This window comes from Embiotoca jacksoni, unplaced genomic scaffold (assembly GCF_022577435.1).
Source record: "Embiotoca jacksoni isolate LCO1_2020_lvr unplaced genomic scaffold, fEmbJac1.0.p SCAF_9, whole genome shotgun sequence".
NCBI classification, from domain to species: Eukaryota; Metazoa; Chordata; class Actinopteri; family Embiotocidae; genus Embiotoca; species Embiotoca jacksoni.
The window spans coordinates 8,897,619-8,915,674 of NW_027185447.1; the positions used below are offsets into that span (position 1 = coordinate 8,897,619).

The following is an 18,056-nucleotide window of genomic DNA, read 5'->3' on the forward strand; positions in this document are numbered from 1 at the left end:
TTTAGTCAGTAAATTTATGAACACGGGTATCTTGCGCCGCTCATTGCCCATGAAACATAAAACCAAGCCCTTCGTTTTGCACCGGGGCATTGTGGGTATTGAGGTTTGGCGTCACGTTTCGGATCCAGCATGGCAGCGAAACAGAAAAGGTGTGTGTCCAGTTACTGTGTAATTTGTTGCATGTAATGAGACTTTAACGTTTATTTGACGTTGTTTTGTTTAAAGCAGACGTGTTGTCAAGCGGGTCGTGAAACTTGCAGAGTTAATCAGACTGTTTTAACGTGATGAGAATGTATTTTAGCCACACATGCTGTTAGCATGAGGTGGTTATGCTAACTTAAACTCCAGCTACGTATTACGTTTTTTCCCCTCTTCGTTATAAAAAAAAGAAAAAGAAGAAGAAGCCTATTCACGAGTGTCGAAGCAGATATTTGCAGCTAACGAACAGACGGACAAATAAACAACACAACGATTTGTCGCCGGAGAATGAGGAACATGTGTAGTTGCCACACACATGTTGGTTAACTTCTCTAATCTGTTGAATTGCTGTCTTCTTTTGTAGGAAGTTAGAAAACCTCAGTGTGGATGAGTTCCTGGTGTCAGGTTTTGACTCTGCAGGTGAAGATGAATCTGAGGACGAGACCCCCAAACAAAACGGGCCCAAGAAGAAGAAACAGTTAAACTCCGCTGCCTCGAAGACGTGAGTCCTTTTTTGTTTTGTTGTTGTTTGTATTGGTTACATGTACACACTGTTTGTGATGAAGATAAGAATGACATCATGCTTCTGTGAATTTTGTTGACCGAGCAGAGATGAAAAGAAGAAAGGTAAGGCCTCTCAGCACAAGGAGCAGCTGTCCCGGTTAAAGAACAAAGATCCTGAGTTCTACAAGTTTCTGCAAGAAAACGACCAAACGCTCCTAAACTTTGACGACACGGACAGCTCTGAGGATGAGGACGAGAAAAAGTACCACAAATTACCGTCTGCACTGGAGGTAAGCTGCATGCTGTCGTGTGTTGTGTACGTGTGTCTTGAGTTCACAATGAGTCATGCTGGAAAATAAAGATCTTCGTGATGTCATTTTTTTTTTTTTTTTTTTTTTTGCACGTAGGAGGCCAGCTCTGGTGACGACGAAGAGAATGATGACGAAGAGGGTCAGAAAGGGTCCAAGAAGTCCAAGAAGGTGGCGGAGACGATCAAAGTCACAGAAAAAATGATAGAAGACTGGAAAGCTGCTCTGAAGAAAGAACCCTCTCCTCGTCTCTTCAGAGAGGTCACTCAGGCTTTTAAGGCTGCCGTCGCTACGACAAAGGGTGAAGGAGGGGGTCAGTGTCGATACAAAGTGGCCGACAGTTCAGGTACGTCATCGTCTGTATTTAGTCTGCACCGTTGTCACACAAATTATTCGTCATTGCTTTTTCTGTAAAAAGCAGTTTAAAATCTGAATTGAACTTTCGAGTAACACAATCTGCTTTAATCGTCATATTTAGTTTTACCTGCAAATCTTCCTACTTGTTTTATCTTCGGTTGAGTGCGGTGTTTGTTTTTCTTTCTTTCTTTTTTTTTTCTTTTTTCTTTTACCCTCAAGAGAAATATCTGCATGTTTATCTACAAAACTTTTTAGATTTTGTCTAAAGACGACAGCGTTCTTGCCTGTTAACTGTAGCGTGAACACAAGGCGCCATACAAGAAATCATATCTGAGATCAGAATGAGTAAACGTGATTATGTATGGGGTGCGTTTGAAAAGTTGACAAAATGTTGTTGAATAACATTTATAATGAGCAAGCCATGTCTCCTGTAATGTACTATATATTCTGTAAAATCCAACACAACCTGTTACACTCTGTAAAATAATCTTTTTCCCGTCCTCTCTGCAGTCTTCAACACATTGGTCCTGTTCTGTATCAAAGATATTTATGTGACCCTGCAAAGGATGCTCAACCTGAAGCCAGATAAAGACCAGAAGAAGTAGGAAGTCAACATGCGTTATATCTGCTGATCTCATCTCTTATTAACGGTTTCAGTGTATCTGTGGATAGACTGTTCACTCAACATTTTGTGTTTCTTCTGTATTTGTTCTCAGGCTGGTGCTCCCCTCGTCCAGTAAAAAATGGCAGAAAAATCAAGTTGATATCAAGATGTACCTCAGTGGAGTAGTTCAGGTGTGTTCTACTGTCCTGTTTGTCTGTCCGTGCTATACTCAATTCGATGGACATCATGATGTCCAGTAAATATAGAGAACAGAGATGTTTTCTTTGTCTTTGACGCAGAGCAGTAAACTTGTAACAGAGCTTAACATCTGTTCTGATATTTCTTTCCTCTTTAACTTTTGCACCCTGAAAATAACCCTGTAATGATCTTCTTACCTTCTTCTCTCCACCTGTAGCTGTTATCGTGTCTAACAGAAGCTTCAGTCATCAGCGCTGTCCTGCAACACACCAACCAGCTCATAGCTTATTACCTTTGTCTACCCAAACAGTGTCGTTACCTGGTTAAGGTAAGACTTGAAGACTAAATGGATAGCATGGAATAGGATGCCTAAGTAATCATTGCGAAATAGTGTTTTATTGTTTTTGTTTGTTTGTTTGTGTGTCCAGCAACTAATGAAGCAGTGGAGCACAGGGGAGGAGACGAGTCGTGTGCTCGCCTTCCTGGCGCTCAACAAAATCTGCAGACACAAGCAGGACACGTATCTTAACCCTATTCTCAAGGTGAGCTGCATGAACGGAGGGATGCACAACTGGGTTTGGATATAAAATGGACTAGAACGAGGAATTTACCAAGTCAAGTCAAAACACTCTAGTTAACACTCTGAACCCCAAAACCTGGTGTCAAGTTAACAAGGCATGTTTTCTTTAAAAAAAAAAAAAAAAAAAAAAAAAAAAAAAAATATATATATATATATATATATATATATATATATATATATATATATATATATATATATATATATATATATATATATATATATATATATATATATATATATATATATATATATATATATATATATATATATATATATATATATATATATATATATATATATATATATATATATATATATATATATATATATATATATATTCTAAATTACAACATTTATCAGCCGGAAACTGGAAAAGTTCGAATTTATCGTCAGGTTTTCAGGTTCTTGAACGAATCATTTTCACTGAGTGCGTCGGTCAGACAAAATACCCTAATCTGAGTTTAAAATAGTGATAGTTCATCAAAATCCCTTTATTCTTTGTCTTCTAAAGCTTTGCTAAAAATTAATTGTTTGCACGATCAAGGTTTTTTTTTTAAATACAAAATTCTGTGCTTATCATCACAACCTGGAAGCCGTGAGTGACTCGGCTGAGACCAACAGTGACGTGGCAAAAAAATGTCAATGCATTTTTGACTGAATTGCAGGCTGGAGCTCAGAGCGGATAGAGCAGAGAGGTTTGTTGAGGTTGTAAAAATGTAAACTGTTTATGTATAGTCTGTGGGAGCCCAAAAAAAAAAAACTTGGGGGGGAAATGCTGTGTGTATATAGATTAAAAAAAAATATCTTATTTTTGTAAATTAAATTATCAGAGAAATTCAACTTGTATTTATGAGATTAAAATGATTTTACAGGTTATGTCATGAAAATGACACTATGACTACACATAACTACATATAAGGTGCAGGCCTGACTGGTGCAGTGAAAAATGAGTCGACAGTAAAGTAAAAATGTGAAAAGAGCAAATGACACCCAGAATCTGCTCGAGGGTTCAGAGGGTTAAACGAAGAGGAAAACTTTTTGTTTCCTTTTTTATTTGATAATCGTTTGCACGCACATCCAACCTGTACAATCAGTACCCAGCTGTTTTCTTCTACAGCATTCTGCTCCTCTCTTTTGACTCTTTTCTGTCTCTTTGCAGCAAATGTACATTTCTTATGTACAAAACTGCAAGTTCACGTCTCCCAACATGCTGCCAATGATCAACTTCATGCAGAGGACTCTAACGGAGATGTACGCCCTGGACACACAGGCCACCTACCAGCACGCCTTCATCTACATCCGGCAGCTGGCCATCCACCTCAGAAACGCCATGACCATGAAGAAAAAGGTTGTTCTTGTTTTTTTGACTCTGTCTAAGCTCACAGAGATGATCTACTTATGTGCTTTTGACAGCTTTGAAGACACATGAAGATGTATTTGAAATGGTCATGTAGATGACGGGGAGACGGCCCCTGCAATTGATTTCTGTCATTTTGGTTTTGATTTAAAGATTTGTCTTGTAAATATATAAAACACAAGTGTTTATTTGCTGTATAGGTGCAAATGCAGAGGGGCTGGGATGTATAATTGGAGTTGTATAAAATACAGTGCTTCTATAAGCTCTGTTGTTATTTTCTGAAAATTAGATTTGATCAAAACATCTCTGCTGACTTTGCCACTACAGTTAAAAGACGGCACAAAGCTGATCTCTGATATATAAATGTTGGCACATCAGCCTGATGCTTGTTTGACATTTTTATTTTCTTTGATTAATTGTTGATAGGAAACCTATCAGTCGGTGTATAACTGGCAGTACATCCACTGTCTGTACCTGTGGTGTCGGGTCCTCGGCACCCTGCACCCAAGTGACGTTCTCCATCCTCTCATCTATCCTCTCTGCCAAGTCATCATCGGCACTATCAAGTGAGTATACACTTTTATTATCTTACTTCAGCACATGTTTGACTGTGAAGTAAAAATGTTTAAAAAGTCCAGATTAAGTAAATGATCCACCTCAAAGTCTTATACACAAAGCTGTCTGTTAATGATATTTCTGGTCAAAAGGTATGTAGTTATAGAAATTTATGTAAAAGATTTATTGTGATGATTTTTTTCAAAAAGCATAATTTCTCTTTTGATTTCATGTAATAAAATCTGTTTATTTGGCAATTTTCTCCACAAAACGATCCCAGAAACATCTAAATCTGTTTCAAAACTTCAAATCAGTTTTTGGTGATGTCAGAAAACCTTGTTGCACAATGTGTGTTTTTGTTGTTGTTTTGTAAAGCAGGGAAACTTTTGCTCTGAACACCCAGAGTGTCAGCAGCAGCCAGATCAATAATAAAAAAAACAACAACAATGGGTCTCATGTTGTAACAACACTGTTTGAGTGACAGACGGACTGCCGGCAAAAGGTCATAAATAAGACAATATTATGCACAGAGGAGTGCAGCAGTGCTATCAATCAGGGGTGGGAGTGGATAATGATATAAAAACAGATATATTAATACTGAGAAATAGGATGAGACACTAAAAATACATTATGGAGTACATAAAATAGCTGTCATAAACTGTCATCACAAAGTTATTTGTTTGGTATACTAATAAAGAATGGGACTTATCCTCCACTACATATCTTTATCACTCTCCTGTCATGACTAAAAATGTGTGTTTGTGTGGCAGCAGTCTGTAGTTAAAAGTTGTTTTGGGCTGTGCCGTTTACAGTGACCTGAACTTTTGGATTCACAGTTAATCGGTGTCATCACTAAAAACTCGTTTATAATTTGTTAACGTCCAAAACTGTGGCAGAGAAACTTGCACTTCTATTTGTTTTTAAATGTGTGCAGTCTCAACAGTGTATTTCTGGTGTGTGTGTGTGTGTGTGTGTGTGAGAGAGAAACCACCAGGCTGCTGCACATGTTACCAGCAGCAGGTGGAGACATTGACCACCGTTGTCTTTTCTCAGACTGGTGCCCACTGCCAGATACTACCCTCTGAGGATGCACTGTTGCCGAGCCCTCACACTGCTGTCGAGCAGCACCAACACGTTTGTGCCTGTTCTGCCGTTCCTCCTGGAGGTAAGACTTCACGTCATCTCCGGGAACCACTGCACACATCTGACAGAGCAGCTCCAGGAGAGAAAAGACAAGTTTCCAGCAGCCGGGTCTCAAATCTTTCACACCAAAACACGGCTTGAAGCCCTCGATTTAGATGATCTAGAATAAACGACAGTCGGTTGGTTGACTTTGTCACGAGTGGAAACAGTGATCAGGTAGACGTGATGAAATGTTCCGCCGGTGGTTTGCTGTGGAAAAACATCAGTGGCGTATGAAATGCGTTTTGGTCTCAACGGCCTCAACTGAAGGAGCTCAGGAGGAAACATTTCGAAGGGTGGAACAGAGCGAGAGACACCTTTTGTTATCAGGCCAATCACAGGTCACCAACTGACAGCCTTTTCTCCGGGTCAGGTGTTAATCACGTGACTGCGTGTGTGTGTCGTTTGTGTCTTTTGTGTGCAAAATATGAAAAGTGTTTATGCATGCTGTGGGCCTTCGCTGTGGTTTGCTTGTGAAGAGCAGTCTGCTGGCGACAGTGACTAGTTCGTCCCGCTGGGAGTGATCTGTGCGTGCGTGCGTGTGTGTGTGTGTGTGTGTGTGTGTGTGTGTGTGTGTGTGTGTTTCTGTGTGCATGCAGCAGTTTGACCGAGGCGATGAAGGCACGGTTGTGGTTTACACTCTGGTCCTAACATGCTGTGCAGACCACATCCTCTCTGCCTATGGCCCACTCCCCACGTCTTCTTCCCCGCACACACTCGCCGCCCCCCAACAGCAAGCTGTGTTTATTTGTGACGCACAACACTTCCTGTGTTTTTTCTCCTTTACTGTTCTCCTTGTTAAAGGCAGGCTGAGGTACGCTGCTACTGTTTTAATTAGAGCAGCAGAGGCAGCCCCTTCCTCCTATGTCTGTGCCTGTGTGTGTTCTCGTATCTCCGAGGGGGGTGTACGATTTGGAGCTTCCTGCTTCGGTAGCTGTGTGTGTGTGTGTGTGTGTGTGTGTGTGTGTGTGTGTGTGTGTGTGTGTGTGTGTGTGTGTGCGTGCGTGCGTGCGTGCGCTCGCTCGCGCGCGCGCACGCACGCACGCACCAAGGTTGGCCCATGCCTTCCCACTTCCCCCTGGCTCCCCCGCAGACCGCCACCACATCCTATGTTTGTACAGACAGCACCGGCCAGGAGCGTTGCTCTGCTGCGCACACAGAGAACATTAACGACCACACACACATGCACAGAGATACGGGGAGTCAGAAATAGCTTGATACACAAATACAAGATAGAAATTCACTTGCGCACTGTGGGCAGATGTGAAAGCTAAAGCTTGTAGACAAATAGCCCACACGTTGGCTAGAATGTACTTTCACAGACCAAGATAGAAATGTGTCATCTCGGTAACACTGCAGCGTTTAACGTGAGCCGCGGCGAACAACGATCGTCAGAACAGTCAACATGTAGCAGGTGAAACGTCTTCAGAGAACAAGGAGAGGGGTGTAGGTTTATTAAGATCTTTATTAAGACAAAATAAAAATCCACATTCAGATATAGTTTAAAAAGAAAATGTTTTAAGTGAATTAATTCCATGGTTTATTGCTTACTGATGGGGTTTGTACACCATCAGCTTGACCTTTTTCATGGTTTCCTTCAGTATGAGGCTTTACAGTCCACTAAGTGCCAAATTAATGCGGAACAACTGACTCAATACTTTCTGCCACTCAGGACTTTACTAACTCTGAGCGTTGTATGCTCACACACCGAACTGAGACACTATCTAGTACAAAGCTTCAGCAACAAGGTGACAGTGTGAAATATTTCACAGGGGTAGTGGGCACCTCCCTTTACCCTGCTCCCCTCACCACTCAACACCCACCACCTCCACCTCTTTTACATCTAAACAAGTTTGACGTGTCGACGTGCTTTGGCAACGTTATCTTTGCTCAAAGCCTAATGATCATACATGCTACAGACGACCACCAATACCATTCCCTCTCCGCCGAATCCAAAGACCGCCCTGCTCAGCTGCTTCACCTCCCTCGCTGCCTGCTGTTGGCTCCGTCCACGGATTCAACGTAATAAACCCTCTGCTGCCTTACTGCTGCCCGGTCCTCCTGAGCTGCCTGCCTTTAATTCCACTTCCTTCCTGTCCTTCGCTCTGGTGCCAACTTCCTCACCACCTCGTCTTTGCTCTCTGCCAACTGCAACTCCACTCTCACCTTAGCACACTTAAGTTCCTCTGTCAGGGTAGACGATGGTAATTGGAGGGTGCCCCTTTCAATACAATGCAGCACTACTGAGGCATCAGGGAACCCCCAAACACTTCCTAAAAATGAACTAATCAGTCTCTCCAGCTTCCATCTTAGAAACTGAACACTCATTTACTGTCATAGGCCACATTACCTTTGCAAGTATCCCAAACTATAGACACCACAGCTTAAGCTTTCCCGGAAGTCCTGACTTCTCTTTTCTCTCTGACCCTTCAGTAACATTTCCTCTAAGCTGCTCAACCTGCTCAGCATCGCCCAGCTCACTCGTGTACCTTCTCCCTACACTCCTAACTGGCTTATCTAACACAAAGGGGTGTTTTGATTGGATAAGTAGGACAACAGGTGGATGATGATGTGTTTCACTCAGAAAAGTCATTTCCTTTTAAAAAGTGAGCTGAAATTATGATATAAAACAGAACGAAAAAAGAACTGCCTGTTTTTATTGGCTTTAAGTTTTGGGGTTTATATTTCTGTCCCACTATCGCAGCGATAAGATCAGAGTTCAGTGCTGCCATTTCGTCTCTCTTTTATAGATCTTCCAACAAGTGGACTTCAACAAGAAACCTGGAAGAATGAGTAAGAAACCCATCAACTTTGCAGTCATCCTGAAGCTCAACAAGGTCAACCTCATGGAGAAAGCCTACAAGGTAAGTCTGATTCGTACAGGACAGATTATTTCCTCTGGAGCTGGTAGAGAGAGTGCTCAGGGTAAGCTGCTGTTTGTGTCTTTATTGCCCTGAGAAGGAGCAGCTGATCAGAAGAGTGGTTCAAGTCTCAGTTATTTCCACGTCGCTCCGTGACACTGTGTGTTAGCACTCGTGTGCGCCTAAGGGGATTGAGGGCAGCGCGGAAAGCCCCTTGTCAGGGCTCTAAAACTGGCCCTGAGTCGCCACGCTCAGTGCTGCAGCCAAGAGGATTGCCTCACGGCTCTGCGGGATTATCCCCTGCACTCCGCTCGCTAGGACTGCGGACTCCACTGCTGTCACCTGGGCAGCTGCCACGTAAACTCCCCGCAGACCTGACTGAGCTGATCTGTCTGAACACTGATCGCTCCACACAGACGAGACAAGTTTTCACTTAAACGGAGGCAGCTGAACTTCTAGTGCTGTAGTTGACACATTGTTTTTTATTATTATTATTATTATTATTATTATTATTATTACACGTAAATCTGCGTGGGATTATACCTGTGACCAGTTGTCGTACTTGGCTACATTATTATTCATGGAGCCCATTTTTCTCGGCATTACTTTAAAAGGTGCTACGAGGAGATCTCAGTAATGTCTCATCCACTCTGTTTTTTTGTGTCTGTTGACGATTCTTGTGTGTTTGCTGATAGAGAATTAAACACATGGAGGAAATCTAAGAAAAGCCATGTAATCTCCTAGTTAGTTACACTCCAAATGTAACGTCATCCAGGGTTGCAGCGGTTTACCGGTATCACGGTATATAATGGTATGGAAATTGAGGATTATCAAACAATTGCTTTTTTTTTTTACTGGTATTGGAGAAATACACGAGACCAAACAGACTATCTCAATTTCATGTTGCACAGCTCCTTTCCTCCTCAACTGCCTGGCAGATTTAGCAACAGGTGCCACATCCGATGAGCCTGATCATATCACCATCTCCAAACCCCCAAAAAGTGATTCAAATTAGCAGTGCGGGAGAATTTACTACTACTTACTAGAAAATCATGATTCTCATTTTATCCAGAATTATGCCGCCCTAATCAAGAGGTGTGGCCCGAGATCATTGATGAAGGATTGATCCATAGCAGAGAATCTGTGGTTTATAACAGGCAAGGTTCAGCTGCTTTTGTGATTCTTTTGTAAGAAGTGAGATGGTTGTTGATGTTCTTTGGTCACCAGATGCACTACAAAGGGTAAAACTATGACCTGGACTTTATTTATCAGTGTAAACTTTGATTATTGTTTGCACATTTTTCTGTTCTGCTTTTTTTTTTTTCAGGACGGGTTGATTGACCAGCTGTATGATCTCATACTCGAATACTTCCACAGTCAGGCCAGCTCCATCGGCTTCCCCGAGCTCGCCCTGCCCACCATTATTCAGGTAACGCAACCATTCAAACTGATCCAGGAACAGACTCGGGTTTTAGACCGAGGAGGTTAAATGACGTTATCTCCTCATGGCTACAAACAATTTACATTAAACTAATTCAGTGAAGTAAAGAAGCAGCAAAGCCTCTGAATGGAGTTTAAATCCTGAACAGATGATTCAGGCTCTGCTAGACTGAATATTCTTCCCCTTGGGGGGGAGCGACCACGAGCCCTCATCGGGTCTGCCTGAATGCGTCTGATGGGTGGACAGCATCATCCTCTCTGCCGGTCGCTTCCCTCTCATGCTCCCCCTTCATGTCCCTGCAGCTGAAAGCTTTCCTGAAGGAATGCAAAGTGGCCAATTACTCCAAGCCGGTGCGTCAGCTGTTGGACAAGGTGCAGGAGAACAGCAGCCACATCACAGGACGGAGACAGAAGGCCGCCTTCGGAGTGGCCGATGCCGCCGCTGTGGTGAGTGTGCTGGTGGTATGAAAGACAGAAGCTGTCTCTCTCTGCTGTTCTGTTTCCTGATGTTCAGTTTCAGTGACCCTCACCAGTTAGAAAATGAGTCGTAAATACAGGCCAGCGCTCTTCTACCAAAAAAAAACAACAAAAAAAAAAAAAACACCGTTATACAGGTGAGTCTGAGATCAGGGAAATACATGTCAAAATGTGATGAAATAATGCTGAATAGACAAGTTGTTGCTGTTCTAAATGAATAACTGACCAAAAACTGATTATTTAAGATCATTTAAACAGAAACATGAAAAACAAAAGGCAGTCATATCACAGTCACTTATAGATGGACAGAAGACAGAAATAATTTTATATTCAATTCACTCACATTATTGAAGGTTGCAGTCCTTTTTAAGTGACTCATAAAACCTCTCTGGATTCACATGTTCAGTTGTTTTGGAAGGCAGTTTTGTTTTGTTCACTCAATATTTAATGACGTATAGCTGGCTATAATACAGTACAATTTTGATATTTGTTGAATTAATTGCAGCCCTATTAAGTATTAAAAACTGGATCCTGTAATTATCTGTAGGGCTGGTTATCATTCAAAAATATTCAATATTGATGTCTAGACTTAAATACTGGTTCCCTAATGGTGCTCTTTCAATATCATTTGTATAAAATCCATTTTAACGAGAACATTTCACGTTAAAGTACAAATCTTTAGTTTTTTTAAGGTAAGGAGGCTGTTTTCTGAAGCTACAGTTTACCAATGTTCCCTAAACGCCTCACATGCTATGTTAGTGGATGCTAGCTGGTCGGCTGCGCCCGGGGAGGCCTCAAGTTACTGCAGCGCACACAGCTCGGACAGAAATGTGGACAAAGAGTGAAATAAGGCGTTCAAATGTAAGATTCGGTTCAAACCAAGGGAGTTTTATCTGTGCAGGTCGGCCAAGTGGAGCCCACGTAGGGTGAATGCTGGAGTTCACGACATTTTCTCCTGCATAAACGTAGTTTAAGTTGGATGTTTTAACCATATATTCATGTGGATTTATCCTTCATGTGGATTTATCCCTCATGTGGATTTATCCCTCATGTCAGAATTTATTACCAAACGACGAGACATTTTTATATGGCAGAATCAAAGCAGCTCACTCGGTGGTATAAAGGTATCACAAACATCAGTACCCCGCTCTCGCTATATGCTTTATAATTTACCGTCGTGTATGAGATTATCGGTTCTGTTGCCGTTTGTTTCCATCGAGAGCAACAATTTTTTGACACCGAAGACGAGTCATCTCATTCGAAGCCGCTTCTCGGTGTCTCATTAGTCCACTTCACCGGCTCTCCCCCCCGTTTGTCACGTTTAAAGGGCTTCGAACCGCCCGGTGTGTTCAGACGGAGAACAGATATGATCTCGCGCATCAGGAGCGCACATTATGTTTGAAATATTACAGCAGATCTTATGCTTAGATTAGCCCACTCATTGACTCACCTCAGTGATGTTTTATTAGTTTCTAATTAAATACTTCAAACTATTTAATTTGCAATTTTCGTCTTCATATTAAAAAGAGACACTTAATATAAAAAGTATTGATTCACTGATCTTATGCACAGATGAGACCTCAAACATGTCAGAAAATGAAACGGATGATTGAAGTAGAAACTCAGATTGGAAATGAATTAGGCTGCAAGGTGTGTCCATTAATCCCTCCAGCTGATCCATAAATCAGACGTGATGAGGAGGGATTGGTTGTCACTCTGCCAGCTGTTATGGCCATGTTTGGTGTTTACGATAATTGATTATCCTGAAATATCAGCCAACTCAATCCACTTAACTTGGAAGAGTCGGTAAAAAAAACACGTTTTAATCATCTATTTAGAGTAGTCATGTGTCCGATCATCTTTTAACTCGTCTGTGGTGTTTTTATCTGAACACTCTCAAAAGAGAGGTCGCAGTGCAGCGGTAACGTTATACTGAATGACAGACGCGGAGGTCTGAAACTTTTTTTCTTCTGGTCCAGTTGAGGAAAGTCCTGCGAGCCATCGGACGACTGACCATGAAACATCACAGGCAGCGACTCGTAATGGAGGACGCTTCTGTATAAATACATCTGAGAGACGGCGTGGTTGTTCAGAGCTCTTACTAGAGGCGCCACCGCCTTACTGAGCCACCGTGTGTGTGTGTGTGTGTGTGTGTGTGTGTTTTTTCTGTGACGTGATTAATATTTAGGAGCAGTTCAAGATGAAAATATAGTGGGTGGTTTTTGTTACCACACAAACACGCACGCACGCACACACACACACACACACACACACACACACACACACACACACACACACTATCTCATCAGCTAAATTACACAAAGTACAACAGACAGACAGCGCGGCACCGTGCCAGCGCCTGTCGCCACGGCTCTCTGCTCAGCGGAGGCTGTCGCCATGGCACCGACTCCCTGGCATCGTGGCAGCAGTAGAGGTGTCACCGCAGGCGGAGGAGAGGGGACAGCCCTGCTGCTGCCGCTGTGGAAAGGCCACGGCCCCCCTCCGGCCAGCAGCCCCCTGCCGACATGTCACCCAGACGGAGAGCTAGCCTAATTAATGATGCCCTGCCTCCTTCCAGGTCGAGCTCAGGTGTTTGCTGGTCTCTCTCTCTCTCTCTCTCTCTCTCTCTCTCTCTCTCTATCGGAAATATTTAAATATTTGTTTCATTTGTCCGAGGACTCGACTGAATTCTGAGGTCGCTTTTCTTTTTCATTTTCTCACCCCGTCTTTTTGCCTTGTGCCTACATGTCACCCGTCTTAATGGCTGCTCAGCAAATTGTGTTAAGTGTGTTAAGGTAACGGGCGCTGGAGGCCACAGTCTCTTCACCCTATTGGATTTGTTGGTCAGATAATGTGATTGGTCCAAATCAATATCGTCCACAAAGACCTTCAGGGGCCGGAGAAGATCTTTTCTCTCAGGCGCCTTCAGTCTGTTTTCTCCATCCTCCTGACTCTCAGCGCTGACTCTCGTCCGTCTGTCTGTCTGTCTGTCTGACGCTTGTCTGTCTGTCCGTTGATGCAAAGCTGCGGTTGAAGCCACATGTATTCAGGTCGTTTTAGGTCCTTAGTGAACCTGCTGAGAAGCTCGTCTCTGCCACGCTGGATATTCAGTCTCATCAGGAGCACATCTGTCCACACCTGCACATTCACCCTCCATGTCATGTCTCCGCCAGGCGGCCTGGGAGAAGCAGATCAAGGAGGAGGGGACTCCTCTGAGCAGGTACTTCAGCCAGTGGAAGAAGCTGCGGGAGAAGGAGATCCAGCTGGAGATTTCCGGCAAAGAAAGGGTAATTATCCGACCAAAGAAACCACCGACATTCGTCTCATCCACCCAGTCATCATGAGTCGCTGCTGGCGTTTTCCTTCGTGAATGTCAGCGTTCCCCACAAGAGTTGCTCTTTTCCATAAATCACTAAACAGTCACGCTGCAGAGTGGAAACTTTTACCGGCAGAACAATTATTTTATGAGCACCATTAAGGCCATCAAAGCAGGCTTGTGTGTGTGTGTGTGTGCTCACCCAGCCTGTTCTTGTGTTTGGTAAAGATGGAGGATCTGGACCTCCCCGAGATCAAACGGAAGAAGATTCAGGACAAGAAGGTCGAGGACAAGAAGGAGTTCAAGGACCTGTTCGAGTCCGACAGCGACTCGGACGACGCAGGACTCAAAGTCAAAGGTAAGAGAACGCTGGGGGGACTCGCTGTGAGTTTTGAGACCGGAGGTAATTTGTGGACCGGTGAAACCGACGACGCCCGCCTCGGCCTCCAGGGGGCGGTGTTTTGCTACAACAGTGCAAAAGCAAAGTTGCGAGGTGATGACAGCTCGGTCTGATTTCTCTGCCTGATTTCTCTGCCGTAATCTGTTTGTGTGACGCTGGCCGTCTCAAAGGTTTGACCCCGTCGCCGGCGGCGTGGTTACCGCGAGACGCCGAGACGTTAAAACATCCACGGAGGCTCTGCGTGTGTGGAAATAAAAGTTAAACTCCAAATCAAGCTCGAGAGAAAATGTCTGCTTATCAGACAGTTTGAGTTCGCTCTCCGCCGAGAGGAGCCGTCAGCTCGTTCACGCTCGAACCCCCGCATGTCCCGTCCTCTCGGGGTCGTGTGCAGGTCACAGGCAGCTGCAACCTCGCTTTTACAGCTTTACACTCGGACACGCTCCAAGCAGAAAAAAAAAAAAAAGAGTCCTCCACAAGGTCACAGAGGAAGGGAGTAGGCGGCAGGGGATTTTTTTTTTTTTTTTTTTTTTTTTTTTTTTTAATGCATCTGGACTTCATTGTAGGGAGAGTCCCCACAAACGGATGGGCAGCTGCCGGCAAGCGTCCACCCCTCCCACTCCCCCTCTTTCGTTCGTCTTTCCTCCACCCCACCCCCCCCCCCCTCCCCGTGCACACACACGAACTGAAACCCCCCCCAACAGGAAGTACAGGCTTGGATCCCAGCGGGGGTTCCTAATTCAAACCAGCCCACTGGAACAGCCAGAGGTGGCCGCTCCCACTCCTCTCTCCCTTTTTTTTTTTTTTTTTCTCTCTCTCCTCTCTTTCATTCTACCTCTCTCGCTCTGTGGGCTTCAACCAGCTGCCCCCGCATATCCTCGCAACACGTGCGCACACAGACGCACACATCTCGATGATAGCACACACCCACCACCTCGTCGTCCAGTCTCGAAGAGCCAAAAGCTTTTGGGCCGCTCACCAAAGCTCTTTGTGGTCTCACACGCTCCCGGAAAGAGGGGGAGTCTGAGAGGAGGGGGGCTGATGATTTAGATCTCTCTCTCTCTCTCTCTCTGTGTGTGTGTGTGTGTGTGTGTGTGTGTGTTGTGTGGTGTTTGTGTGTGTGTGTGGTGTGTGTGTGTGGTGTGTGTGTTGTGTGGTGTTTGTGTGTGTGTGTGTGTTGTGTGGTTTGTGTGTGTGTGTGTGTTGACAAGTCATCCAGGTCATTCGGGGGCAATGTCTTAGGTACTGCTGAAATGTGCGAGCAGCAAAGAGTGGGAGAGAGCATGTTTGTCGCATTAAACTCAGACGAGAAGGGAAGTACCTAGTGTGTGTGTGTGTGTGTGTGTGTGTGTGTGTGTGTGTGTGTGTGTGTGTGTGTGTGTGGCACACAAAGGAAGTAGCTCTGTTTTGCTTCTCTCCTCCAGCTTCTCATCACACCTCAACTTCAAAGCCCGTGGACCCCAGTTGTCCCTTTGGCTAGACAACACACACACACACACCGTACTTTGAGGATAGCGCAACACAATTTCAGACAAACTCAACTCCTCTCCAGCACACACGCAACCGCACGCACACACTTCCTGACTCCGCCATCATCGTCGTAGCTGTGGAACCTGCTCGCTATCTCCATTTGCTATATTTAGGCCGTGAGCATAAGATGTCTGAAATTGCCGGTAGTAAACTGTCACGGGTGTTTGTGCAGCGGCAGCGGCGCCTGTAATCGACTCTCAGTTCCATCTCGGGAGGAAATAGACACTTCCAGCTGCCTCTGATACCTGGCCCACATATCCGCGTCTCCAAAGTCCTCAGACGTCAGCGCCGCACCAGCGCAAACTTAGGAACGTCTGAAGAAAGTAACACGAGACAAAACTCGGTGCCGAGTAACGTTTCTCACCGTCTCCTCGCAGGCAAGAAGAGCAGCCGTGCAGCTGATGATGATGATGATCTCGAAGATCTCTCTGACTTGAGCGATGACGAGGGGATGGAGGGAAGAGACTCAGGTTGGTACAACATCAGTGTCGCCACACAAACACGCTCTCGTCACAAAGCAGTTTTCGGACATTTGTAAGTTTTTCATTTGCAGGTTTTTATGATTTGAGTGCACCGATGAGGTTTCCTGTCGGCGAACGGACGTGCAGACTCGATAATCTGGAGGCCGGCTGATATCGAAGCCGAAACCTCAAGACGGTTGTAGAGCTGCTCGATTAGATCACCAATTCATTTGTCAGTTGATTGAAAGTTAACTTGCAGCTATTTTTTTTTTTTTTTTATAATAATATTCTTTATTATATATTATGTCTTTGTCTTAAAAGCTATCTATCGATTAAAGCATAAACTGTGAGATATGATCTAATTTCAGTCTTTACAATCAGAGGGTTTTCTGTTAGTTATATTATTCTTGTAGAGTAATAAATCTCTGAGTTTTAAGCTCGTGGTCGGTCAGAACGAGCCGTTAAGATGCAAGTATTTACTCCGGTAGACTCGCAGACTGTTTCCATATTATTATTATTTATTTTTATTTTTTTATCAATCGCATAAAAAAAACTTCTTGACTCATTCATCAATAATGAAAACGATCATTTGTTAGAACCTTAAACGTAAGCATTCGAAAGGGTAAATTGCACTGAAAATCAAGTCACCTTTGCTTCAAAATGTGCGTGACCTGGTTAGTATTAAATTCAGTCTCGCAAATTAATAAATTGCGTACAAATGAACAGAACGGGAACCATCCGCTATGCCACAACATAGATTTAAGGGATGTCAGATTTGTTTTTGTTTTTTTACAGTGTGTTCCAACTGCCAAAGCACAAAATGTGTCGACACGAAAGCCTCTAGTGATGAATTATACATCCATGTCATTTTACACAACACTCGATGTAGCATCATGAGAAAATGTGGAGGTTAGAAAAAAAAATAGTTTTTATTTTTATTTTTTTTTAACACCCCCTTTAGCATTTGTATACATTTATAATAATATAGTTTGTATATAACTTGGTTTATAACGCCGTAATGTAGTTGTAAGCAGATTTCAGTGACTGAACTCCTCGTGCGGCAAAGCATGGAGGCTGCGGCATAAACAGAAAATGGATGACGATACAGTAAAACGGATGCAATAATATTAAAAAAAAATGTGTTCGGAGGAGAATTAATAAAAATCGGAAATGTCCACATCACTTCATGCACGTTATCACATATTCGATACCTCCCGCCGCTTGCCTGGTTTCCGACGTGGCTGAATGTGAAGTTTGAAGTGCTTTCTTTCTGTATTCCAGATGATGATGATGAGGAGGAGGAGGAAGGAGATGAAAAGGCCTCCAAGGCTCCTGAGCCGCTGTCCTCCTCTGCTCTGATAAAGCTGGCGGAGGGAGACGAGGATGTGGTTGAAGACCTGGAGCTGTCTGATGACGACTGAGCCGCCGCGTGTTCTCTCCTCCCAACAGCTGGACTTCCAGGATGTATTATCATTTTCTTTCCTTTTTAATTTCGTATCACTTCACATGTACAGGACAAAGTAAATTCATCGTGTAATTTCATGAAGCATTGAAACTATAAAAGATGGCGTTTCAGAGTCCCGATTGTCCTTGGATTATTTTTTTATTAGATGCTAATTAGTGGAGGCAGGAACGTGAATGCTAATGAAGGAGTGCGCCTGAACCGGAGTCGTCCTGTCCTCTACACGTGCACACCTGTAGGCGCCCCCGGGCTCTCTGTAAGAACGGGCT

General features: G+C 43.7%; 1 protein-coding gene across 1 annotated transcript; it reads left to right on the forward strand.

Annotated features, from left to right (window-relative positions):
• Nucleotides 1-64: 64 nt before the first annotated feature.
• On the forward strand, nucleotides 65-17,905 carry noc2l (NOC2-like nucleolar associated transcriptional repressor). Its single transcript, XM_069141110.1, has 18 exons — nucleotides 65-149; nucleotides 563-700; nucleotides 809-992; nucleotides 1,110-1,356; nucleotides 1,878-1,968; nucleotides 2,084-2,162; nucleotides 2,387-2,497; nucleotides 2,598-2,711; nucleotides 3,909-4,097; nucleotides 4,533-4,672; nucleotides 5,715-5,826; nucleotides 8,594-8,707; nucleotides 10,032-10,133; nucleotides 10,448-10,591; nucleotides 13,795-13,908; nucleotides 14,166-14,295; nucleotides 16,242-16,334; nucleotides 17,607-17,905. The coding sequence occupies exons 1-18, from the start codon at nucleotides 130-132 to the stop codon at nucleotides 17,744-17,746; spliced, it is 2,262 nt and encodes a 753-aa protein (XP_068997211.1). The 5' UTR covers nucleotides 65-129; the 3' UTR covers nucleotides 17,747-17,905.
• The last annotated feature ends 151 nt before the right edge of the window (nucleotides 17,906-18,056 follow it).